The 27,098-nt window shown below is 51.6% G+C and overlaps 1 protein-coding gene across 1 annotated transcript in view; it reads left to right on the forward strand.

The window, feature by feature from the left end:
- The window catches only part of LOC131208065 (uncharacterized), a 58,990-nt gene that overhangs the window by 18,974 nt on the left and 12,918 nt on the right, over nucleotides 1–27,098 (forward strand). Inside the window, exons 2-4 of the mRNA XM_058200710.1 lie at nucleotides 20,450–20,541; nucleotides 24,225–24,938; nucleotides 25,016–27,097. Of these exons, the coding sequence (XP_058056693.1) occupies nucleotides 20,450–20,541; nucleotides 24,225–24,938; nucleotides 25,016–27,097 (2,888 nt within the window). The remainder of the gene's footprint in view (nucleotides 1–20,449; nucleotides 20,542–24,224; nucleotides 24,939–25,015; nucleotide 27,098) is intronic.

Raw genomic sequence — 27,098 nt, forward strand, 5'->3', positions numbered from 1 at the left:
CCCGGTCCGAGCCCAAGAAAGGTGGCCCGACCCAGGTTGGCCCGTTGTATCGTACCGCCTGTTGGCGTGTAGGCGCAGCTGCTGCTGAACCCACCCTATAACTGTCCGATCCGAGACCGAGACCGATTCAGTTCCACCTTTCTAAATCACCGGTCCGGGCGGTCCGTCGCTTCTTATCAAAGCCGCCCCGTCGCCCCGTCGACGAAGACGCGAATCTCGCGAGATCGAGGAGATACGCGAGATCGTTTCCCTTCCGGTCAGCTCGGTGCGCAACATGTTTTCACATCGCAAACAATAGACGCACGTCGTTTGCTTGGTGATGGCACCGCACACGTGAAATCGCATTTTCTCAACCCCACCAGACAGCAGAGGGGGTCCGTGGTCAATTATGTCGATCACTGGCGTGAATATTATGTTTCAAGGGTCTCCGGTGCCTTTACGCTACGCTGGCGCTTTACGCCCAGCAAGAATCCCACATTACGGGTCCGGCTTGGTTGATGATGTTGAGGCTCGGTTACAGAGTTCTAGGTGGTCGCCGGATCTCCATTAGGAGGGGGCGCTGTCCTTCACACTCCCTTGTGGGACCTTGGCGCGATAAGCAAACAAATGGCCCAATGGGGTGGTCTCGCACATTGTCGGCACCAAGAACCAACCCGCCGTGCCGTGCTCTCTCAAGATACTCGGTGGTTAAGGGTAGAAAAATTAACATCCGCTAAATACGCGCACCGAGCAGCCGAGAAAGGCTCGCCGCGACAACGAACGGGCTGTGTTGCTGCGGACGTGTTGTTGGGCCTGCTAATTAAATCATAATTGATTGCAAATGGCCACTTACCGTTGTGGGGCGATTTTTTCCAACAAAATCAAGACCGCGGTCGGTCCGTGATTGGAATGCTGTTCTCTGGTACCGCCGCGTTTCGGACCCTTGGCCATCGGAGTCGGAGCGCTGCGTGAAGTAACGCGGTGCCTTTTTCGGAAACAAATCACTTTTTAATTTAATTAGCAGCCCCCCTCGAAAGGTTGCCCGTGGAGCTTTCTCGCGGGACGTGACACGATCGTGTAGCGATCGCTCGTCATCGAAAAATCCCAAAACCATCCGTCGACCCTTGCGATCCTTTTATGATCTTTCGCACTTTACGTCCTGTGCTGCTGTGCTGTAGGTTGCGTCACGCCCGGCCCGGTACGTTTCGGAACGTGTAATTTACGCGTTCCTCTCGCACTGCTCGTCTATGGCGCGTGTTTGCTGCCATAACCGGCCGGGGGTCGCCGGTGTGGTCCCAAAATCGATGACATCGGCACTTGTTATGAAATTTCGATACCGGCCTGGCCGGCTGAGACAGGTTGCTGGCGATGATGTTCGACCCGACCCGATTGGGGACCGGTCGCACGGCGATCGTGTGTCATAACCGTTGGCTTGCCGAAGGTTGTTTGGACCCAGTGCTGCAATTATTTCAGAATCTTGTGCTGCACCATTAATAGCTTTGAGGTCCGCCGCCGCTTTTAAGTCTACTTAATTCCTAACATCTATCAATGTCACCTCAGTCTCAGGCTCGCAGCGTGCTTCTTTTTAACTTCTCTCAACCGATGTTCAGCCGTTGTCGTCGTCGGGTTCATTTGTAAAACAAAAGTCGCGTAAATTGTGTCCATTTGTTTGAGACCCTCTCGTAACTGTCGTGAAAAATGTTGCCAATACATCTTGGTTGTCGTTCTCGGGCTAAACTTGCCAATTAATTTGCCCAAAAGTGTGCCTCAATGTGCTGCGCCAGTTCACAGCCGAAGGAGTACGCTTTGATCTCAGGTTCCGCTGTGCAATAAGTGTCCCAAAAGCAGCTCCGTTTCAAGGCGACCTAATTGGACACAGTTTGTTTTAAGTAAGCTACCTCTCCCCATCGCCCGTGGGGTCTCCACTGGCTTGGTTTACGAGGTTTCAATTAAACAAGACGGGCGGCGTGTTCTGATGGATAAATAATGCCACGAAAGCACCGTTTTCCGAAGGTCATCTTCCCTGTTGGTAGAAAGCCAAAAGTTGGGCCATCGGTATCATCATAACTGGATTATTACAGCACCTGGAGCTGAGAGAGCATTTTGTGGGAAAGACCCTTCGAATGAGGTCCATCCGGAACGGAACTGGGAAATTAATTAACCTCCAAATTCGGGTGCTTCAAATTGGAGTGTCTTTTTGAGAGAGCAGGCGCCGCTCGTCGTCGGGAGTTCCTAAGCGGCTGTTCCGGCATCGAGCGATGAAACCACCGTTACACTCCACGGTTCGCCAGTTGCTCGTCTTCACACCTCTCGGCCTGGTGCTGTTAGATCGATCGAGAAGGCAGTCAGAGGGTCCGTACACATACACAAACACACTAAATGTGGGTTCCCCGAACGGTGTGGCGCACGCGGCCTATTTTCCGGATCCCAATCGAGAAAACTGCCCAAGCGGAAGAAAGCCAGCAGAGTCCATCGTCGTCTGAGAGTCCGCTGTTTGCGGCCGTTCAGACAACAATGTCGGTCGATCGGTCGGTCTGTGGTCGGTGTGGTAAACGTGCGCAACGGCGCAACACTGTTGGGGTTTCTGGCTAGCTGTTTACCGATATGCGGCCTGATGCAGCCCCAACAGGGAGGTGCCCCGCTCGTCCCGGCGCTAGTGACCGAGAAAATTGAACAATTCTCGCTTTCGTTTCGACTTCGGTGGTACCGTTTGGTGGCGGAGTCGGGACCGCGCCGTTGATGGGTTTACGCTGATCCCGACCAAAGCCCGTAGCTCATCTGCGGTCAATAACAGTCCATGCCGTGTGCGCCTGCGTGCCAGAAAGGCAGAAAGATATGTTGGTCACGTTCTCGTGTGGCGCTTTCTCCCCCGGTGCCGGTGCGCGCCCGATGGCGGTGATCGAGCAATCAACATATTTTCTAAACATATTTGCCCCATCAGAAGGCATTTAACAACGAGAAGGCCCTTCAAAAGAAAGCCACCGTCTCGCGGGCCATCGTCGTCTTGCTTCGAGAAAAAAATGGGGGTTCGTCGCTTCTACACACCATTTTGAAGTCTTTCGTTTGTTGAGGTTTTGTTGATGACGATCGGGGCGAACGGTGGCACATTTTCGGCCTAAATCGTGCCGTTTGTTTTTTTCTCGGGCATCATAAATCAGAATACCATCCCAGTTGTTAATCATACGAAGCACTACATCCGGTTTAATTTCAAACAAACCAAAACTCAATAAAATATAAAACACAAATTAATAGGTTTGAGCAACAGATCCTCCTGTTGAATACTATTTTGCTGCGGTCACTACATCGAACCAATCAATCTATTTTTATGGCGATCGAGCCCGAGCCGAGCATAAATATTTGACAGCCTTTGCTCGGTTTTATGATCACCGCGGGCGCCGCTGCCGCCACTCGAAACGCCCAGTTGACCCGGTTTCGTGCAATTGTTTTATGATGGCTTTATTTAAGCCTCACTTGTTCGTGGTGCTCGCCGATGTTGACCGCCCCGGCCCCGAAATTGTGTTTGGGCGTTGTGATGGGCGCTACTTTGAATCCGCGGCAGCAACGACGGGTCTTTGTTTTCGGTTGCATTTCCTTCGCCGTCTCCGCGACTGAAAACTTTCTTTACGTCGGTGAACGGACGGTTAAGATCCGTGCAGTTCCATTTAATTATGTAGTCTGGCGGCGTACGGCGGCGAAGCCCGACATCCATCCCCCGGGCGGCATCTGGTCGAAGAGTTTCGAAATCTCTGGACGCGGGGACGCGCGTATACGTGTCACTTTCCAGGTGAACCCCGGAATAGCCGGCAGGTCGTTCGATCTGCACAGGGGGAAAAGTCTCGCTCGGGTGTCACGGCAAGATTAATGTGCAGTGCACAAAGTAAAGCTGTGATGGAAGAATCACTTCTCTCGCTTCGTGCGCCGCATTTCTACTTCGTCAGTCGCTCACATTGAAACACGGGGCGTTGTGTTGGACTTTCCCTATTTTGTGTCCCAGTCTGGCAGTTATTGAACCCTGCACGATGCTTTACTCAATTCCAGGCGCGTCTCGTCGTCTTGGGGTTGGATTGAGATTGCGGATGTTTCAAGTGCGATGGCATTCTCGTACTGCAAATGTGATTTCGACGTGATGAAACTAGCGTTTAAATGTCCACAGCTTTCGCAAAGTTTCGTGGAATGATCGTCTGATCGTCATTGATTTTTGTAACCCGATGCTACCGTATCTGTTACATCGATCGCCTTTTCTGGTAACGCTTGAACGAGAGACCTCCGCAGACCACTCGAGAGGCGTGTGATATTTCATCGTCACACGTGGCTCAGTCAGTTCCCGTGGGTGTCGCCAAGACAGACCAGCACACACTCCATTCTGTGTGGCTAATCTTTATTTGATTGAAAGCCAGCAACAGTGTTCCGCCGACTCTTTGACTCGGTTCTGATTGCGCAATGCGCCGCTTTGTTAGCTTGGGCACCTTGCGGCGCGATCGCGCCCAGTTTGACCGCTCTGGGTGTCGTTTATTGTCGCCGCACGCCGTATTCCGGGCGGCGGCAAGAATTTAACTTTTGTAGCCGCCAAACACACACGCGCGCTCCAACAATTATAAGATCTGATTGCTAATAGACACCTCCGCAAATCGGGGATTAATGGGGGGACCCCGTGGCGAGAATTCGCGGTGCGCTTCCGTCCGCGTGGGGTGAAAGAATTCCTCCTACGACGGCAGGGTCGCAATGCGAGATACGGAAGTATGCGATCCTCCCCCGGAAGACACTCGCGGACAACGGACGACGTGACTTAACGAACGAAAATGAATCGGTTTTGACCAAAAACAAAACTCTGTCCCACCGTTGTCCAGCAGGCTAGGCAGCAGCGTTTACGAGCCGTCCGCTGCCTTGGGGGCGATAAATTCCGCAGCCACAGCCAACCGATCGCTGCTGCGTGATTATCGGCCCCACACGGCATGGTGAATAATCTAAATTTTATTTGGTCCCATTTCCAGTTGTTTGTTTTTCTCTTTTTCGGGACCCGGTCGTGTCTGCTGTTTAGTGCAGTGGGGAGTGTGTTGTTTGGCGTTGGGCGGCTTAGTTCGGGCCCGTCGGTAAAAGGCTGCGACACATTTTTCAATCTCAAATACGCGTTTTGATGTGCGGAGAGATTTTGGAGCCAGATTTCCTGTTTTTCCGCGATGATGGTCTCGCTGCGATTTTGTGCGGAGAAAGAACGAGTTCTTCTTCGTGTTCGCCAAAGATTGGTGTTCGTCGTCCCGGTTCGATTTTATAATTCTTTTCAGTTTTTTTGACGACGAACCAAACAGGTTCGTCGCTTTGCATACGATCAGGTCTTTCGTTCGTTTGATGCAACGGCCTCCGATTTAAGTTAGCAAATGTAACCTTGCCCGTCCTTGATGGCGGCGACCATTGGTAGGCGACCTGTTGCGACAAGTTTCTTTGTCCCACGGGGGGCGTCTTTAATCGTTGCGATTGATTTAATTATTACTAATGATCGCCGAATCTCCGATCGACATGGTCAGTTCTTATTTGGATCACTGTTTTTGAATTACCTTGGCTGCGGCCCAAGTGGCTGTCAAAGTCACCGATGATCTGCTTGGAAAGTTGATGTCATGATCGCTTTCGATCGGTCGGGTGGGTGTTAATTTTTGGTGAATGATTTACAATTTTAGGCATTACGTCCGCTTGCCGCAAACACAAACAATAGATAGAACGCTCCGGGAGAGGAGTCCATCACTCGACACCGACACTCTTTTCCAAGAACTTCTCCCAGATCATCGGCTGATCGGTGTGGGGGATCCATTGGTGGTGCCGCTGGTCTGTTTGCCAATTTTAGTATGCAAATTTGTTGCCGACGCGCCCTTGTTTGCGCGGCTTCTTTAACTCCCAGCTTTCGATTCCCGAGCCTCCCCATCGTACTCGAACGACGTAACCCGAACCGAAGAAGCCATGTATGCCAACTTTTGGCACTTTTGGGGGTACTTTTAAGCGGCAACAGCAGCAACAAGAGGCAAGAGCCAGCCTAACCTGTGCTGTGAATTCGGCGCAAAACACGTCGAAACCGAAAGCAAATAAAACAGGAACAGTAAGACATTCTTCAAGCCGAAAGGCGCTCGCCAAGCGCGTGTTTTTGTGTGTGGAGTCCAGCTCGTTGTTCCCTCCGGCGGCAGCAGCAGCAGCCATACAAGAAGTCGCCGCTGACATAATCGTGTGTCAGCACGGTCCGAAAACAGGAATCGAAGTTCGAAGTTTGTGAAGGAACTCGTTTCGAGTGAGATAGCGAGAAAGAGGCTTCTACAGCGTGCCGTCTGTTTGGTCCGTTTCAGAATTCCGTTCGAACAAAAATCAACATCAACCCGGGGCGGGTGAGTGATGGCAATGGAAAGTGCAAGTGCCACTGCCGATCGAGTGCGAATGGAGAAATTTGTCAAGCGTGAGAAAATCGATTTCCGATACGCTCGGTGACCAGTGACCTGAGTGTGTCCGCGTGTTATTTGTTTGTATAATAATTCAAGCGTAAATCGTGGTTTGTGAATTGTGTGCCTGTGTGTGAAAAACTACGACAATCGTGTGCCGCGTACGCACGTCCCGAAAAATACGACTTCCCGAAAACGTTCCAATCTTTGCCAGCATAATGTTTGCGCCGAGAAACTCGTCACCTCCGTTGCACATCTACAGCAACGACGAGGTGGCAGCATACCAGGTTAGTAGCATACGGTGACAGACCACAACACCGGCAACAGCCCGTGTTTCCGGGGGCCACCGGGCACGGGGCTTCGGTTGGGCAGCTTTTGGCACCATCCCGAGAGAGCTAGAGAGAGAGAGAGGGCTTTCACTGTGCCATCGAAGGGAAAGGAAGCTCTTGGGCGCTTCCGTTCGCCGGGTGGTACTTTCGCCAGGATAGACCTGCCTTCTGCCTGCCACAGAGCCCGTTCCATTCTATTTTGGCCGCCACGGCCATCGGTGAAAGTCTTCTTTCGCTTTCGTGAAGCCACATAATGTTGCACCTCGCGCCACGTACCCATTATCTTATGCTCTCCCACGGCCGTAAACACACAGAGACCGGTGTGTCTCCTGCGTTCGCCTGCCACCAGCAGAAGTGATTGGTTTAGTGACCGGAGCCGAGGGCAACATTATCGGTCGCGTTATGCTCTCGCGGGACGTAAATTTTGGGCCCATTTGGCGACTCCAAATTTACGACTTTCATCCGCCCAACTCCGGGGGACCAATCCGACCCGTGACTGACCCACCCGGCGGGTGCCGTACATTTATTTGGTCTGTCAATCACTCACCGTTCGCGGGCGCGTGACTTTTGCCACCACCCAATGTCCGGATCTCTGGCGGGGAGGGATGTGTTAACCCAAGTTTTTTCTTTTTCTCTTAATTTGGCCGTTACTGATCGCTTAATTGTGGTCCTCTCGCGAGCAGGCAGATTTTGCCGGTAATTCCCCGTTGGGCGGCCGTTGATTGACTTTCGGTTTTTCGCTCCACCGGAAAGCGTTTGTGGCCATCGAAGGAGCAACCAGGGCGGCAAACCATCAATCGTTCGTGCGAGATTGAGCCGCTTAAGGAAAAATGGGGTGCGTAACAACATGTCACCCATCGTGTCATTTTTCACATTTCACGGTGATGATTCAACGGGCTCTGTGTAACACGAAACGTGCACCAAATAAACCGATTGCATCAATTGCGCCACGGAGTAACAAAATGGTAGGCTCTGGCCGCACCAAATTACAATGTTTCGGTTAGTGGCAATTGGTTGCCGCTGTGCGGCTGCCGAGCTCCATTGCGCCTAGGTCTCAAAATCGAGTGCAACTTAATTTCCTTTCGAGCTACATTGCGGATACCCTTGGCGTGTGTGTTGTTTGGTTTAGGCGTTGTCCTCCGATTTTGTGTGTGCCCAAATCCGCCGAAGGTAATTAAGTTGCACTGTGAGCGAGCAAGGAATGGGCCTTCGCTCAGCGTGTCGATCACACTTTGCAGTGCGATTTTTCAGATTTCTCTGATCATTCTTTTTTTATGTTTTGTTAGCTTCTGATAGTAGACCACACCGGGCTGATCCCAGCAGTCAAATCTAATCGGCATTATCAAATCAATCAAACCCGCCTTTTTCGAACATTCTGAATTTTTATTCAATGGAAGACCACTTCAGTTTTAAAACTTGCCGCTACCTTCAATTGAAATGAGGCTGATAATAAAAGGAGTTTCAACAACTACGCTTCTGTGGTTTGTTTTGTGTTTCCTGAATGATTCCGTTATCGGAATTTAGAAAATGTTTTCTAAGTACAACTTTCAGTTAGCTAGAGACACTGACCTATACGCTGGCTCTTCTTGACCTATGTTTGTTCCATAAATAATTATCGTAAAACATTTGTCGATAATCAACGCATTGGTATCGAGTTATTGCAGCTTCCATTTGCTGATGAGCTCCCAACATAAACCTGTGGTTCTCAGCCGTGTTCGCCTGCCAACTGGAAGCATGTTGATTGGATTGAAGAAAATAAATTCATTTTCCCAAGAAATACGAGACACAACCAATAACCTCGTGGCCATCAAGCCCTGTCGGTGCTTTACGATTTACAATCATTTTTTGTTCGGTTCACAGTGATATGCGACGCGAGTTCGCGTAAAGTATCTCGAAACACACCCCTTTATGGCGCACAGTGCCTATCAGTGTTCAATGAGCTCTGGCCGTTGTCGTTTTGACTCCGGAGACCCATGTTTTACACCGCGGACCCCGCGCAACTATGTATCGTTCGTGACTACTAGCAGCAACGCGTGATCGTGGTGTGCGCGATCGCCCCGAACGACTTCACGGGCTCTGACCGATGACGGTGATACCCCGCCACCGGCAGCACACGGCCCCCAGCCCATATACGGATACGAGTCAATCGCCCGCCACCGAACCTCGGATTATGTCATCCCTCGTTCGATCGACGACGACGACGACAAGAGGGTGCGAAACTCTCGAAGCCCCGAGTTTGCCTCGAGTGTGTAAACAGCGCACCGATAAGACACCGACGCGCGGCATGTGTCGTCTAGCAAAATATTCCAACTCTAATGGAATATTTACATTCCCTGGTTCGTGTCTCCCTTGCCTTGTGTGCGTCCGTTTTGACGCAGTTTTTCCTCCGGACCATCTGGTCCGATTTTCAGCCCCTGGCGATGCATCGATCGCTACCACCGACAGCAACTGCCACCCAATGCTACGGGGGACTGCAAACGATGGGCTGGACCACCAAATCTCACCCGCGGGCTCCTCACGTGCCACCGGAAACACGATCTTCCTTCCCTTGGTCAGCTGGTTCCCACTGGGCCCGTCCCGTGTGTGGTGATTGTGATGCGGTTTTATGGACCACTCGAGAACGGTCATGTAAACGAGGCTCATTTACGCATTTAATGAACTCATTCGGATGCTAATACTCACCGGGGCCGGGGCCTTCTGGCGTCATCACGTCATCGAAGGGAAAAAAATCCTAAATAAGCTAGGTGCCATCTTGGAAAGCGATCGGTGGTGCTCTCGAGGGAGATGGTTTCGCTGTGAATGTCACTCGAACGAATCAATCGGTTCTATTAACACACACAAAGGACAGGCCGAGATGTCCTACGCCCAGCGATGGGCGGGAGATGACTTGAGGGATTTTGCGATAGCGTCGTCGCGGGACTGGGTTAATGTGTTGCGCACATGCTAATGCGCAGCAGCAGTGTGGCGATCGTGGCAAACTCCCTATGAGTTTTTTCTTCACGTTGCTGTGCGAATTGCGTGGCGCAATTGTTGGCTTAGTGGAGGGTGTTCCCTTTAGATTTGTGTAACTTGGCGCTAAACACCATTTGTAAGATTTTCTGGTCAGTTCTTAAAACTGCGAGGAACCTTCTCGTAAACCTGCAGCTGTTAATCGTAATGAGACGAGAAAATGCTGGCGTCACCTTCACCTACAAGTCGTAGATCGCCCCCTAAGTCGGTCGATCGGTCGCCCCGGGGATGGCTGCTAAATATCACGTGCATCCAGCGTCACATGTTGCCATCCGAACAGCCGGGCACGGAAGGAACGCATGCATCACGCGCCATAATTACAGTGATTATTCTCACGACGAAGATGAGGTTCTCGGTAGTCGAGATGTGATATCGGGTTGTTGATCATCTAACGTTGAACGGCCGGGAGGCGCAACGGCGCTCCTGCACACTTCTCAATCGATAGTCCGTGAGATGTGTGGATCTGATTGATGAGCGGGGTTTTATTATGTTGTAGACGCTTGGGCACGTCCCAACACGTGTTCCAAGGAGGAAGGTTCAAGAACGGTCATGGAGAGAATTGATCATAAATTAGATCGCGCTATCGCGCAGCACGCCCCGTGGGAAATGCGCTTGTACGGTCGCGGTTCGGGATTTATGTTCGTGGAGAGTGGAAAGGTTCAAATGGATGGTCGATTGCCTTCCTAGGTCGGATGGTAATTGGAGGAATTGGCTGTTCAAAGTGTTGATCGCCTTTTTTGGGAGATTTGCTTTAAATATCAAGTCATTGAGCAGCGAAACACATTATTGTTGGGGTTGAGTTGTGTTTGCCTCACTATGCAGTAACCACATTGCTGCGCGTCATCAAATTAAATTTGGTCACGTTCTGTTTTTTGCCACTATCTCAGCCACTCGTAGCCCCGTATGCTAATGGGCGGCCGCTGTGTTGGCCTCGGTTGACGGCAAAATGCCAAACAAACAAACTTACAGCAACCCCTAATCTATTCCCTAACAGGCGCACCAAACGCGCAAAGCGCTTTGGATGAAATGTCTGTATCGCAAAGGAATGCAAAATGTTTGATGTAAAAGCAGCGCCCTTTGGTTGCTACAAAGTGGCCAATCGTAGCCAACGAATTTCGCTGCAATTTATGTTTCTCATAAAAGACGTTCTAATTACGGCGGGCGGACCTGCAAATGACTTCCTATTGCGAAACGTAAACTAGAAAAAAAGGCAGAGGCGGAAAGTAATTGTGGTTGTGCATGCATAATTACGAATCCTTTTGCAGCTCTCGCCGCTCTGTTGCAGTTTGCGTTTTATCTTCCTTTGTGCCGATGATCACAGGATGTTTGTGATGCACTTGACATACAAACACGCCCGCAGCAAACGTACGTTCGTCCGTCTGCGCGCTTTGCAAATGACGCCCCCCCGCAAGGATAGGATGTCACGTAATTTCTGCCGCCCGTCTGTTGTGGTTGCTCGCGGGAACGACACTCACCGTGGCCGCAGCGAGGGTGGCTGCGAGGGGCAAAGCTCAACGTGGCGAATCTAATCGTGAGAAATTGCTGTAAAAATGTCAAACCAGCCGTGCGTGCACCACTTACACTTACCTGGCAAAGGAATTTAAATCAACATTTCGTTTTTTGTTACTGTGGTTTTGGATTCTGCGAAGGAAGAAAGTTGTCAACTGGAAACATATTTTTTTCTCGGCTCTTTACCTATTTGGACCTTAACTTCTTTGCCTTTACATACCTGTCAATTTAAATTCATGCTGATTTGTCCGAAAATTTAATATAAAAATCTAACCACATCTCAACATATGTTATTTGTTTCGCCAAAGCTACTTTACTGTTCACTAGAGTTTCGATGTGTTCGGTTTCTTTTGCTGTTTTGCTTTGGTATAGCTTGAGTTCCTCTCTTCTATGTTTAAATTTTGTTCGTGCTGATCCCCTTTTTTGTAATTTTGTTACCAATATTTTGGTTTCTTCGACTTTTTCTTTTTTAGTTTTTATCTAAAACCGATGCATTGTTGAGATTTGCTAGATTTCATTTCTTTCACCACTTCTCTAAAGATGTGTTGGCACGGTCCGTAGTTGATTTTCTATTTCTTGCTTGAGACTATTATTGCCATTCCCTGCTCTTTTCCCTGAGTGACTTGCAGGTGCCTCGGCGGTAGTGAATTTCCTGTAGCCCGCCCAAGAAGCAACCCGGGTGTGCGGGTATTGACACTCCTCGCTCTCTAGCCAAAGGGGAAGCTTTTGGGTGGAACCAAAAGCAAAAAGAAGAAATCCGTTAAAACGGTACGCCGCGGGAAATGGCTCTTGGCCGAGGTGATAGAACCGCTAGGGGCAGCAGGCACTCGGTTGGTGAAAGAGAAGGGCGCCACGAACGCGGTTGGCAAGCGGTTTTCCCTCCCATTCGTCCCATAAGTCCAAGACCAGTCCGTCGTCCGCCGCCGCCACCGTCCGTAGTTGCACTAACGGCGCCGATACCGTAATCTTATGCAAATTGATAGAAGTTCGCATTGCCAAGCCATGCACACCCTGCGGGGCGCATGAATGGCCACCATAAAAGCTCCGCGACACTACCGGTCCGTGATCGGTGGCCGGACGAAGTAATGCGTAACGACGACGTTGCCTGCCTCTTTCTCCGGGTTTCGGTTTAGATTTTTTGTCCTCCCTTTCGACAGGCCCTTTTGTGGTGGACCGGCTCCACTCGCCAGTTCCGCGTACGTTCGGAGAACGCAGCAAAAAATTCAATAAACAAATTGGCCACCGAACCGAAGAGGAGAGGGAGTTTCGCGTCGATGTGCGCTCATAAATTTGAGGAAATGCATTCGAATCGTCGCGCACGGTTCATTCCACACGCAGTTTTGGCCGTTGCTGCAACTTTGTAGCCACTCACCACCCGGTGCTTTGCGGTCCGAGTAACGGTCACTCTAATCCCCGGGCTCTGCCGATTTAAATTCGATTATGCTGGCGTGTTGGCGTTCGAAAGGGACTTCGCTCGTCTAGCGTTCGATTCGGCCAAGCGAAATTCGTTTGAAACTCGTTGCACGCGCTTCTGCTTCAGCCACAACATGTGACGGCGTGTGCCGAAACTTAATGTGTCTCTCCCGACCCGGAGCGATTTCCCCGAAATGTCAATATTTATGGAAGATCCGTGGCCGTGGTCGGTGTTCGTGCCGAGCCCGGCACGGAGTGCGAAATTGAGTTTTTATTATGATGCTGGTCCTTGGAAACAACGTTACGCCGGGCTTGCGGTGCTGTGAGAAACCGATTTGAAGCGATTGCTTTTAGATTTTCTTTGCTACCCTTTTGTATTTTTCCAAGCGATTCTTTTTTGCGGAATAAGAAGAAAATGTGCTCGCCACAAACCAACCACTTTTCTGAGCATATTTTCTAAAGCTCTCCAAAAAAACTGGGTATTATATCGATTTTGTTCCACTTGCTTTTTATTTTGCTTGTTTTAGCTGTTCCCCAGCAAAATGTCCGTTGGGGATTGTCCTTCTTTCCGGGGAGCGTACGAAGCCTTTCGAGCTTCGTACTCGAACTCGATGCTCTTGAAACGATAATGTCATAATCTTGAGTCATCCGGCTCGAGAATAACCATCCAGCTATTCCGGAGGGAGTTGCATTGTTTAAGATAAATAAGCGTTTCGTGTTGCGTAACCTCCGATTTCTGATGGGGTTTTTGAAAAGAAAATGTCCCCCGTGAAGTTATGCAAAAGCGTCTCGGAATAAAGCAATAAAAGACACACCTTGTTGACATTAATTTTTCTTAATCGCGCAGCGTTACGAACCCCAGGCTCACGATCGCCTCGATCGCCGCATTTCAACCAGCGGACGCCCACTCTGCGTGCGGTTTGCGTGTGGGGGTCAAAATTGCATCAATATTTAATTTATGTGGACCCCAGAGGACCTCTCCGGTCAACAGTCGTCGCGAACGCAGACCTCGACAACCTCGCGACCGATTAAGGGTGATCGGACTGGACTCAAAACATGGGGCCGGCCTGTGGTGGAAACTCTCCATGGGCGGGATCCCAATAAAAGTCCCACTCGTTTGTGGAACACCACGCCGCCATCCGTCGGCGATACAAATCCAATTTCTAATGTCCCGCCAGACCTGTCAATCGTAGCCGTGTTCCTCGCGTTTTTTTTTGTCGGTCATAATTTAATTATTACCGGACCGGACGTTCGACCACTTGACAAGGCTCCAACAACCCCCGGCCTCCAGTGTCTTGAGGGGGCCTAATTCGATTTGCAACCGGCAGCGCACACCGCACAGCAGAAACTAGTTCAGAGGTTAATGGTTGCTTAGGACGCGGTACTTCCAGCGTCGTCGACTTCCCGTTTTGTGGATTAGGGTCTTCACACGCGGACCCAACGGTCACGCGGGGTTCGAGAAGAGCGGCCAACGCAAATGATCCACTTGCTGGCCATGCCGCAGCATCATCGATCGCAGAGAGAAAGGAAAAGTTTCCGGAAGTGGTACCACTTGACTGGCGGCGGCGGGCTTCTTCCGTGGTCAGTGGGCAAATTGGTTTGAGTAATAGTTTTCACTTTTCTTCCGAAAAGTGCCCCGCGCCAGTGTGTTGTGTGATGCAGCGCAGTCCACGGTGATGGGGCGAACCCAAGGGGCCAAGTGCAATTATGCAAAACCATTATTCCGCCTGATCTTCTGGATTGTGACCCTTCCGTGTCGTGTGTGCGGTGTACGTCCTTACCGCGACGCTCGATGAAGGGTCGGTTCGGGTTCGCGACGCGCCAGGCGACCTACCGGCGAGTCCTCAATTTCTTAGCAGAACTGATGAAGCTCAGCCCGATGAGAGGCCCTTTGGAGTTTCTCATTCCACGCCAAAGACAGTTTGCGTGTGCGGCGCCAATCTTCGGCCCTTAGCTTAGGACCCCGGTTGGTTGGTGCACCATCCATCCTTCAGAGCCCCCGGGAAGAGTGCCTCGGGTGCGTTTCCTTCCCAACAAAATAGCCACTTTTGGCGAAAGGTGAAACGGTGAAGATGAAAGTTTCTCAGTTACAGTGGCGTCGTTGTCCACGCCGTGCTCGAGCTCTTCAGTGGACTTTTTGAGACGCGAGCATTAGAGTCATTTCGTCGTCCGCCGCACGCAGCTAAGTGACGCGTAATGGTTTGTGTCTATCGCAGCAGGAAGCGGATTGCGCTTTCAAGTGAATGGAGACTCCCTTGTCTTCCCTTGTTGCTCCTGGTCTAGCGTCTTCTAAGAGGTCTTGGATCTCTGTTTTCTAAATATTTACAGTCGAAGCCACGTCAACGGGTATTCAATTTTATTTGAAATTTTTTATACCATCAACCGTTCCATTTCCAATCAATTTACGTCACATTCCGTGTGCAATAATGTGACAGCTGGACACCCGGACAGATACAGTACATTATTGATGCATTTCAATGTCGAACCGTAAATCATTTAACCAAATTGTTCGTGTTCGATCGGAGGGAACCATAAGCCACTTGCTGCGCACCACTAGCCCACGGATTTGGTCTCCCGTCGCTGGGCTGGAATCCGTTCGCTCCGAGCCCGAGGTAATGAATATTCACCCAAACAGCTGACACCCTAGCTTGGCACTTGGCACTCTGGCCACACGTTTATGGTTAGACGGGGTCCGATCGCTTCCGACAACGCCACTTGCTGTTGCGCGTTAGAATTCCAACCTCCAGCGGAGGCTGCGTGTTTCCTCGCGATCAAATCGCACCTCGGAGCCGTTTCCTATTGGCCACAACCTGCTGCGGCTGCCGTTGGCGCTCCGCACTGTTGATTTATTTCGCACGAGGGTTAAAAAAAACACATAAAACACACCGCTCTCGCTCGAAGGTTTGCAAACCGTCGACCTACGCGCAACCGCAGCCCGATCCATGCCTGATCTCTCCCCGCCGCCGGGGGTCATCTGTGCTGCCTCTCCACCGCCCATCTGCTTCCGGCACTAATTTATATGATTTTAATGCATCCCCTCGTCGCACATTAAATTAACGATCGGAAGGGAAGCGCGCGTGTTCGACAAATCTGAGCTTTAAGGCGGTGTGGCCCCCCGGAGGCCACACGTACCTACCTCTCTGTGGGCTCCTGTCTCTCCCTTCTCGAGAACAAGAAGATCGCGTGGATCGAGATCGTATACGGGGTTCTGTGTAGGTGTTTGGCCATCGGTGACCAATGGCAATTAATCATAACTGGGCCGGGTGACTATCGGCTCTGCTACACCCAACCCCAACCCGCGAGTGAGGGTATTAATAAAATCATGCTGCTCCAGGGTGTCCCCCGAAGAGCTCCACTTGGGTGGTGGGTTCGCGTTTGCGATGATTTATGTTACACCGTGTTCTGCACCATCGTCGGCATTCTGTGGCGATCGGTAATTGAAAGTGATCCTGGAGGCGCGCGATCACCGCGTATAGGAATATTTATGAGCCGTAGCAAAACGGGAAGCGCTGCAACTCGTTGCTTGCCGATCGGCGTTTCTTTTGCCGTGCATTAGTGGCCAATTTAATTGTAGCTTCTGCGTTGTGCTCTTTCTCCTGCCGCGCATCGACAGGCGATCATTCGGGCTGCGTAATTGCGTACTGATGCGTGCCGCTGGACGTGCACTCTCCACTGCATCGCTGCACCGCTTCCGGGGAATGCGAGCGATGCCAGTATTCGGGGCGGTCGGCACTATTGGCCATGGAACGTGGAGCAAACTTTCAATCCGCGCTGATTGGCCCGAAGCAAGTCGATCGCGTCGATGTTTTGTGTCTTTGATTGTGTGTCAAAATCCCCATTTTGTGGCCCGTCGGATTTATTCAATCCACTGACACACGCAGTTCCAGTTCTTCTAAATTAGGAGCACAGCAACGTTGATGAACTAAATCGCCGGCGAGCAGCTCCACGTGGGCGCAAGTCCCAGAAATGTAGAGCAAGTCTTTCGGCGACGAACTAATTACGACGTCCTCCAAGGGAATGAGTTTAGTATAAAACAACGTGTTGATATTCTCTGAAATCGGATATTTTCAATTCACAGTTCCACAAACGGTCGACCGCGGCTCGGTCTAGAAATGCTCGTTGCATTATAAATTCGTATATAAATATAAATTCGTTGCATTATAAATTCATTGCCTCGGAATGGATGGTCAAACAACATCGTAAACCTTTGAACAAGCCATAAAAAGGCTTCAAATGCAGCGACCGCGAGAGAGTGTGTGGTTCAACCGGGCTAATGCCCAGACTGTCATGTGAAAGAAATCACGGTCATAAAGTGCAGTTTACTTCTTCCACTCGAATGCAACGCGCTGCAGCCACGATCCAGGTGGGCGGAAAATTCAATCGAAGGTCGGCCTCGAGACACCCGGCCAGCTAAAGTGTTGCCAATAATTAATCCGCATTTTATGACCAAATTAACCCTCTTTGTTATTTTGCTTGGCTCCTCGAGCCGTAGCCTAACCACCTTCTTCCCCTCTTGGGCTCTTGGCGAGAGTGGGAATGCAGATTGCAGAGGCAAACGAATCAATCTTACAAACGCAGCCCTTTGTTTGGCCGGCCCTCGGGCAATTGAATGCAAACGGCAACTTCGAGCCAAAGATGGTCATCGCTGCTCCGGCTGCTGCTGCTGCTGCGGGCGGTCTACAATTAGTAGGTGGCCCGCATCGTTCACTCTCTCGGCTCTCGGATCGGATGTAAAACTATTGGACCGCAGCTGTGTGTAGCGTCTAAATATCGCATCACTCCTTCCCGAAGCACTCAACTCGAATAGAAACTGCACTGGAAGGCTCGACCCTATGGTGCGCTTCATTTACGCCCTGTGGCCCACTATTTGTCGGGCAACATCGCTCCGTTTAATGCGTCCAGCCGTTGCGCGAGTCGCTGAGCGTACGGAGCGAGATGTCGCCGGCCTGTGATCGATTCCCTCGGCGGCACCACCACCACCAACAACCCAACATGGTTGTCTAAATATTGGTTTGTTGCTGTTGTGGGGCTTGTAGATGATGACCTAGTTCCGACTGCTGCTGCCGTGCACTTTCTAGCCGATATAACGGGGTCTAGTCTTCTATTTTTGGTTGCCATCTCGCTCCTGTGTCAAACTTCGGGCCTAATGAGGGTGTGTCATAATAACTACTGCTGCCAGCATGTGACGGGCTTCTTGCAGCGACGATCTACATCCATTACGCGGCGCATTGACCTTGGGGGGAGGCGCGTTTGCATACCGGCGCGGTCGCCTGATGGCAATGAAAATGTTCACCATTTAAATGCAAGGCGACATGACGCCACCGCCACCGAGTCGTCATCCGTGAAACGGTTCATTTTGAGCTAATGGGGTGTGGGGTGACTGACAGCCTCTGGCTCTGTCTGCGATTTTTGTTGTGATGGGCTTATGTCTTCGCCCGCTAATAACATAGAAGGCGCGTGACGGTTCCTCTTATGTGTGCAGCTGTCACGTTTTCGATCAAGTATTCTATGACGAAACTTTAAAGCTAAGAAAACCGAGTGCTATCAAATCCGGTAAAGAAGCTCGTAATTTGTTTTATGTTCTTTTCAGAAATCCCACTGTGAACGGAAAGCGAACGAAAGACCCGGTCGTGGCCCTTAAGAAGTAAAACAAAAGGTTCTTAGTCGGCTTGATTTTCCCCTTCGCTTAGCGAATTCTCTTTGGTCGACTCAAAGAGGTCACTCGTGCATGAAAGTAGATTTTTCTCCAAAATCTGACGCAGACAGCGCGAAAGACAACCTCTTAAAGACACGGAGATGGTGTTCCGTTCTCGTTCCGGAAAGCCCAAATGAAAATTTAATGCGCTCCGAGGGGAAGCGACACTGTTCCTTTCGCACAGTAGTTCCGTTCCCCGATGGTGTAACGGCGTGGCCTCATAATGAAATGTTGCAATAATTTGTACCAAAAAAAACGAAAAGTCCACCATCGCGCGAGGATGTGAATCTTGTGCGAAATGGTCGTCGTCATGTCAGAAGTTTTGCAATAATCCTGAGCGGGGATCTTCCCAACCCTCCGTCGCCGGTTCTACGTCTATCTTTGTTCTACAAATTACGCCAATCGCCGGCCCGGAACGTCGGAGTGTGGAACGGATAACATTTGCTTAACTTTTTATTGCCATCTTGCGCCATTCGCTCGCGTGGAAAGTGTATGACCACGAGGGACTACTGGAACCGGCCGGGGGGCCTCAGTATTGGCACTGGGCCCAAGCGTGCGAATGATTTTAAATGTTGCTACTGTACGGTGTACATTTTTTGGCCCACATTATTGACCCAGAGCGTGTCCGGTTGCCGCAAGTCATGCCAATTAATTGGCGCGACCCCGGGATGTGTTGAACCCCGCCGGATATGGGGCTACCGTTTAAGCTCCCGTTTTAATTTACGGTACTATAAGGTGCCGGGTGAATTATGTAAAATTTGGCTTTCCTTTCAGCTCCTTTTAATTAAAGTAGCCAATTTCATGCTGGAGCCGCAAGCAAACAATTGCGACTTTGTGTCGATTTTCAATCGAACATACTGCACAGCGTAACCTAAAGGAACCTTCGTGCATGAATGACGGTGGCTTTCGGCTTCAGAATGGCACCTTTCCCATGACCTTTAATTTTTGCCGGTTCATAACAGCCCTCATCGGGCGGCCACCCGGTAAACGTTCAAGAGCGTCCGCTCGAGGTTTCAGCTCACCCATTTTCTTCACGACAAAGGATTCGGTGTGACACGCACAACTCGGGACAGCCCCATAGTGCACACCACCAAGCGGAGCGCATTAGCTTAGCCGCCGGCCCCAGCAACGTGGGGCACGACCCCGTCCCGATCCGTTCGCAAATCCTCCAGTGCCATTGAGAATGGGGCGGCGGCACCACAAACTGCATAATATAATATGCATATGTCAAACGTAAGCCCTCGACAACACCCGGTGAAGCACCTGACGGGCTGGCTGGCAGTGGCCTCTGTTCAACCTTTTCGCTGCCGGCCATATACCGTGTACGGCGGTGCCGAGGAAAACGCAAGTTCAGCGCGAGTAAACGAGTCCACAAAAGCGGCTCAGGCCAACATTTTTCTATTTTCGTGCTGCGTCACCTGAGCTGACTTACACTTTGCCGTGTGCTGGGGGAAAACTGAAAACCTGTAGCAAAAAATTAGGGGTTTAAATCGTACCTTTTATGCTGCTGCACTTGGAGCCCCGCTTTTCTTTTCCTCTTTCCGGTGTGGCGCGAACCTCGAGCATAGCTTTTCAATTTCAGCAGTCAGACAGCCAGCGGGCTTTTACCATGCGGTGTTGTGTGGGAAAATTGATTTGCTTCCAATTACATTTTCCAGACGTTTTCGAATTTCCATGGAAAGTTAATTGTTTTTGTTACCAATCATCGTGTTGGGCGATCTTGGGAATAGAATCCGATGCTTGGATCCGATTTACTCTTGTATTCTCCTGCAATCTACTATTAATTCCCTTATATTTGTTTCTTATTAGATCGCTCTCTAAAAACAAAACGTGTTCAAACACCCGCTTCAGTTCCAGTTTATTTTTGCAAACTCTTTTTGGTGTGCGAAGGTGATGCGTAGACGACCGAATCTTATCTGTAGGTGGCGCGAAGACACCGCCGAGATAAGTTATCCATCTTGGCCGTCGCCGCCGCCACCGCAAGGTCACGACCGACCAGATATCGACCCGATATCGGACTGCGCTCTTCTGACAATATTCGTCGATACACCGTGCAAACGTGTCACAAACTAATGGCGTCGCTTTCCTTTCCGTTGCAGATCAAATTAAAGAAGATCCTGGGCCTCACCGTGTGCAGCAATGCCGGCCTCGACGTCTCCTCGACCACCGGCATCCTGGCGTATCCGGCGGGGTAAGTACATTTATGATAGACAATTATTGAACGGGATCATCTGTGAGGTTCTAGAAGGCTAGTTCGCAACTCCCTTTCGCCATTCGCATCGTTTGCATTTTAAAGGCGCCTCCTTCTGCTAACTAAGCCTCGGGGCGCTGGAGCCACGTTCGGATGCCCCGCTATTTGCCGTGATTTTCCAGCAACATTCGCCAGACCTCGCGTGCCGGCCACCTCAACCATGCAGAACCGGCATAGTGAGGCCTCCGATTTCTTTGCGCGCGATTCCGCGAGCACTTCCGAGTGTGTTGTGCAAACAAATCGAGCGTGCACACATACCAATACCGCCGGGGGGGCGGCCAAGAAACTGCCGTGGCGCTTGCCATTTTCTCTGGCTGTGGCGAGAGGCGGCGGCCACAGTCGTCGGGCCGGTTTACAAACACCGTAACCCTAATTTGCGCGATCCGCATCCGAAAGCGGAACCGGTGGCTAGTATTCAGATGCGGTTGCTCCGAAGAAAACCAAAGAGCAGAGCCTGCCTACCTTTTAGGTCTCTCTGGGTTGATTTAGGTGTCCAGCAACGCCCAGCCGGCCGGGCAGAAATTGGGGCCACCTACGGGCAATATTTAAAAGCCCACCACGCCCGAAGGTGAAACGAAATGCGAATTTTCCTCCCATCGCCATTGGGCCCGGCACTTTCCCAATGGTGGTGCCCCTTGCCCTGTGGAGGTATCTGCAACATTAAGATGATTATTCGATTAGCGATGGCCGCTGACTGGGGGCGGATTCATCAGCTGGGTGAAGGGTTGTCTAAAATTGGTTTAAAAAAATTGTGTGCTGATCAGGTTCAGGAGGTTTAAGAGATTAGCTCCACGGTGCCGTCAATCTTTTCGGACCTGCAAATGAAATCGAAAACTAGTATGCAAAACAGGTTGTAAAATCTAATACTTACAGACTTTTTTTTGGGGGATAAGGGGGCATTTCAAGGATAATAATCTTTCATTTAGAGTGCACGATAGAGTTGAGACCTTTGTTTTGCCAAGCCGATGTAGGGCTCCTATTATGGAATGAAGACATTCTCATCATCGATACGCCGGTCCGTAATGCCACCTTAATTAAAGCCCCGGCACATAAATTAGGCTCCTCTGCTTCACGGTATCGCCGGTTGGAAGCTACCGATAGTGGTTTAAAATCGCCTTTGGAGTTTTATTCGGATCCGCTTGCATTTTCAAACTGACCGATAATCGTATGGAAATGACAGCGACATAATGGAGGCAGACATCGATCGCCACTCCATCCGACGATCAGAAGTCCGCCTCTGTTTTCTTCTCCGTTGACTGTTGAAGTCCACCTGACGGGGCGTGCTTCAATCGCCTGAAGCGCAAGTGACGACATTAATCCTAAGCTAATGTTTGGACACACACGACAACCCACCAGCAGCATCGTAACCGTGCGCCATAAATTTTATACGCGCATCAATAAAATGCAACCCCACGAGATGTGGTCGGCTAAAACGGCACCACCTGGAGGACAGAAGCCCCGGACCCGGGAGGGGGACGCTTTGACTGCCTATCGGTTCGTTTTGCATCACTTTTATCACCTCTTGGACTCGAAGAAATCGGCACAAATGACGCCGTATAATCCTCAGTCCACCACCTGTGGTTTGTGTGTACTAAAATTCGCCTGATTTCCGTCGCTTTTAAAGTAGGAAATATTTAGTCAAAAGTGCGTAGGAACAGGCAATTTACATGCGGAGATGGTTTTCGGAGGGTGCGTTGGCTGGTAGCGCGCGTGTGCCGCCGGAAAGGCGGAAACGTGTAGAAACTTCTTGTGGAACGCACAACAAGCTCACTAATGCTCGAACACGATGTTCGATGAGCTGTGCGCGATAGCCCAAAATAGACCGACGCCCGCCGTAGCCGAGGACACGCGGTTGACGAGCAAATCAGCAACTCATTCGTCCCCGAAACAAACAAAATAGTCGCGTCGCACAAGTCGAGTGTGAAAACCCACTTGCTGGCCTGGCTGGATGTTGGTTGTGGACACCGGCTGTGCTTGGGTAGAAGGTCCACAACACCTACGCGTCTCGTTCGGGGAGTTGAACCTACGGCGAAGACCGGAGGAAGACCTGCCGAGGAAGGCATATCAGGATTGACCTTCTTTGCATATGCAACGTCGCTCAATCCATGGGTTCACTATACACCTGACCTGATATAGGTGATCACTAAGTGGGTTACAGAGCGAGTCCGATACGCAAGCTCAAGAGCTCTGAAGTCAGCTCTTTGGTCTATGATAATCGATTAAAACAACTAATGCTTTTACTTAAAAATATTAATATTAATGTATAATTAGTCGAGGAATTCGTCAAATAGCTTGTGCAACGAGATCTATTTTTAATCGACATTTATAATTGAGGAAGGGAACTCCACTGTCGTGAAACGTCACACAAGAAACGCCTCGTAACTTCAGCCGATTGCACATAAAAATGGTGTTTTTTTTCATAAAAACTCGGCAAACAGATAAAACCGAAGATGAAGTTGCTGTGCAAAGGGTCTTTTCGTCACGTCACGTCAAACAGTCCAGACCACAGGATAATTGCGGATGATGATTGACCATCGCCGGCGACCCGTCGACAGCTGTTTCGGGCCAGCAAAAGCAGGCGGCGTGTTTCGTAAGCGTGACGTGCGAGCCCTAAAATGGCCCGATCTTCAATCTCGTCGATCACTCCCCGCGCGGATCTCTAGCGAGGCTCACAAAGCCTGGTGGCTACCATAGGGAAACTAGTTCCGCCGAGAAAGCTTCCCTTGGGCAGTGATGTGGGCCCATGTTTTTGCCTATCGTGTGCTTTTTATTGATCCCTCTTGTTTGCTTTCCCAATTGTGCGCCTATTGTTCACGGGGCAGAGTGTTGTTGCACGCCGAAGCTCGTTAGAGAGGCGGCAGCCGCCGAAAGCCGGATCGAGGTGTCAAACGTTGGCTAACGAGCACGAGCACGAGTGGTCCAAATGTGTGGTGGTCCACTGGCGGACAATAAGGGAAAATAAAGTGCGCGGGGCTCAAAACCAACATTTCGTAACCCTCTCCGTGGAGCGCAGCAAAAGCTCCTCAAGGTAGCGCGCCTCAACCTTTTGACGGTGGCCCGATGCCGAGTCCGCAGATTGAGCTGCCGCCGGTGCGCAAACCGTCAATTTACATACCACCGAGAGCGACCTATGAAAGGAGAGACCCCCACAGTAGTTCGGAGAGCTAAGTCCACACAATTGTCGGGTCGTGCTGATTGTTTGCTGGCGGGGCACAACACAGTGATCAGTGCCGCAGGTGAGGAGGGCGCCCGCGCGCCCGTTCACCGCACTCGGAATGATCGGTTTTCCAAATATGGCCACTTCCAGTTGCGACCGATCGGCGGTGGCCAGGCTAGGGAACCATTGAATGTCTCTGCCGATCCTCGAGGCCCGCTTTTCTGGGGGGTTTAAAAATTACACACTAGTGTTACGCTTGCGTCGTAAGTAAAAAGGGTTCGGTCCTGCGGGTCTGCAATCTGCATGAATGCTTCTGATATTAAAACGCACCCATTGGGTGATCGATTTGATGGGCACCTGGTGTTGCGATCGCATGACATAAAACATTGTAAAAATGTGAAAAACGAAACGATTTTAAACAAATAACGAATTAATTCTTTTTGCTCACTTCCTGTCCCGTCCACAGATGCACCGTGGTGCTGTTCAACTCGAAGAAGCTGTCCCAAAACTTCCTGCTCAACACAACGAAGAAAGCGATCACGGCGGTCGCATACTCACAGTGTGGCCGGTACCTGGCCACCGGCGAGTGCGGCCACAACCCGTCGATCAAGGTGTGGGAACTGGATGCGAACGGTGGCGGCGGAGCGTACGAAAATGGGGCGGCCGGTAGCATCGTGGCCGAGTTTTCCGGCCACAAGTACGCGGTCAGCTGCGTGGCGTTCTCACCGACCGGCAAGTATCTGGTGTCGGTCGGCTCCCAGCACGACAACATTGTGAACGTGTTCGACTGGAAGGCGAACCTGAAGATTGCGTCGAACAAGGTGACGGCGAAGGTGGTGGCCGTCAGCTTCAGCGAGGATGGCAACTACTTTGTGACGGTCGGCAACCGGCACGTGAAGTACTGGTACCTGGAGGGAAGCCGCAAGTACAAGGAACCGATCCCGCTGATGGGCCGCAGCGCCATCCTGGGCGAGCTGCGGAACAACGACTTCTGTGCGGTGGCCTGCGGGAAGGGCGAGATGGCCGAGAGCACGTACGCGATCACCCGCAACGGCCACCTGGTGGAGTTTAACGCGCGCCGGCTGCTCGACAAGTGGGTGATGTGCCGGACTAACGCGGCCAACTGTATGGTTGCCAGTACAAAGTACATTCTCGTCGGGTGTGCCGAAGCCATCGTAAGGTAGGTCGCTGCGAGATCGCAACTGCCCGGTATCTCTCCAAATATTTACCCCGCCTCCGTTTGTCCGCTCGTTTTAGGGTGTTCAATGCCGAAACGCTCGAGTACATCACGACGCTCCCGCGGACGCACTTTCTCGGTGTGGACGTGGCGCAGGGCGTCCACATCAACCACATGATGGCCGTCCCACAGAACGCCAAGTACCCGGACACAATTGCCATCGTGTACGACGAGGCGCGCTCGAAGGTGATGTGCGTGTACAACGACCACAGCCTGTACATCTGGGACCTTCGGGACATCCGGCGGGTGGGAAAAAGCCACTCGTTCCTGTACCATTCCGCCTGCATCTGGGGCGTCGAAACCGTGCCATTCAGCTACCGATACAGCTCCGGCGGGGATGTGGCCACGCTGCCGTCCGACTGCTTCATGACCTGCTCGTCGGACGACACGATCCGCGTGTGGGACGTGGACGGGTGCGAGCACAACGACATCTACCGGCGCAACATCTACAGCAAGGAGCTGCTGAAGGTGCTGTACATCGACGACGAGCTGAGCTTTATCCGCGACACGGACAATCCGATCCACGGGGCAGAGAAGAACTCCAGCTACGACGGGCGCAACGGGGTGCGGTGCATCAAGATTGCCCCCGACAGCCGCCAGCTGGCCACGGGCGACCGGAGCGGCAACATCCGAATCTACAATCTCAGTAACCTTAAGCTGATTACGACGATCGAGGCGCACGACTCGGAGGTGCTGTGCCTGGAGTACACGAACGAAAAGATCGAACGACGGCTGCTGGCCAGTGCCAGCCGCGATCGGTTGATCCACATCTTCGATTGCGACGCCAACTACCGCATCCTGCAGACGCTAGACGACCACTCGAGCAGCATCACGTCGGTGCGGTTCATTGGGGTGGGCAAGCAGTTCCAGATGGTGTCCTGCGGAGCCGACAAATCCATCATCTTCCGCCACTACCAGAACAACGTGTTCCTGCGCGGCAACAACTGCTCCGGCAAGAACACGCTCTACGACATGGAGGTGGACAGCAACTACAAGCACATTCTGACCGCGTGCCAGGATCGGAACATTCGCGTGTACAGCACGCAGAACGCGAAGCACACGAAAACCTTCAAGGGCTCGCACTCGGACGAGGGCAGCCTGATCAAGGTGAGCCTCGATCTGAGCGGCATCTACATCGCCACCTCCTGCACGGACAAGACGCTGAGCGTGTACGATTACTACTCGAACGAGTGCATGGCGCGAATGTACGGCCACAGCGAGCTGGTGACGGGGCTCAAGTTCACGAACGACTGCAAGTATCTGATATCGGCCAGTGGCGACGGGTGCGTGTTCATCTGGCAGGTGCCACACGATATGATTGTCACGATGCAAGCGCGCCTCTCGCAGCAAGCACTCCGTTCGGGTCACCAGCCAATTCCACGCACCCTCCAACCCACTAACCCCTTCACGGATGCCATCCTGAACCATCCGCCGCCCCAGGGACAGCCGGCGGGTTCGAATGCCTCGGGCGAGTATGGATCACCACCAAACGCCACTCCGTCGTTCCTGCTCGAAGACCCGGCTCCGGCCGCGCCCGGGTATCGCTTTGCCGACGTCGGCCAGCTGCCGCAGTGGGCCAAACGCAAGACGTCCGAAGATCAGTCCAATTCACCCGTCCTCGGCAGCAGTCCTAGTCAGGGAGGCAGCAACTTCGGTGGCATCGTACCGAAACCACGGGGCCGTTGGGGTCAAAAGGGCCAGTTGGAGGAACCGCTCGATCTGCGCAACATCGTCGACAGTCCGTTGAACGCAACGTACACCACCAGCAGCGATCGGCAGTCGGGGTCACAGAAGGACCACCAGCCGCCCGCGAACGCCAACACACCGACGTCCGGGTACAACAGTGGCAGCTCGAAGGACATCTACAGCAACGCTTATCTCAGCGAGGACAGTTCGATCGACAGTGGCCGGGAGAATCGGCGCGACCTGGGGATGACGTTTTTGCAGAAGAAACTGATGGTCGATGCGAAGGCACTGCACAGTCTGAACTCGGAATCGAACACCGAGCACGACGGGGACGTGGAGGACATTTCGGACGGTGAACGAACGAGCTCCGACCACGGTATGGTGTACTACCCATCGGCAGCACCGTCCACACCGACG

This window comes from Anopheles bellator, chromosome 2 (assembly GCF_943735745.2).
Source record: "Anopheles bellator chromosome 2, idAnoBellAS_SP24_06.2, whole genome shotgun sequence".
In the NCBI taxonomy this organism is placed as follows: domain Eukaryota; kingdom Metazoa; phylum Arthropoda; class Insecta; order Diptera; family Culicidae; genus Anopheles; species Anopheles bellator.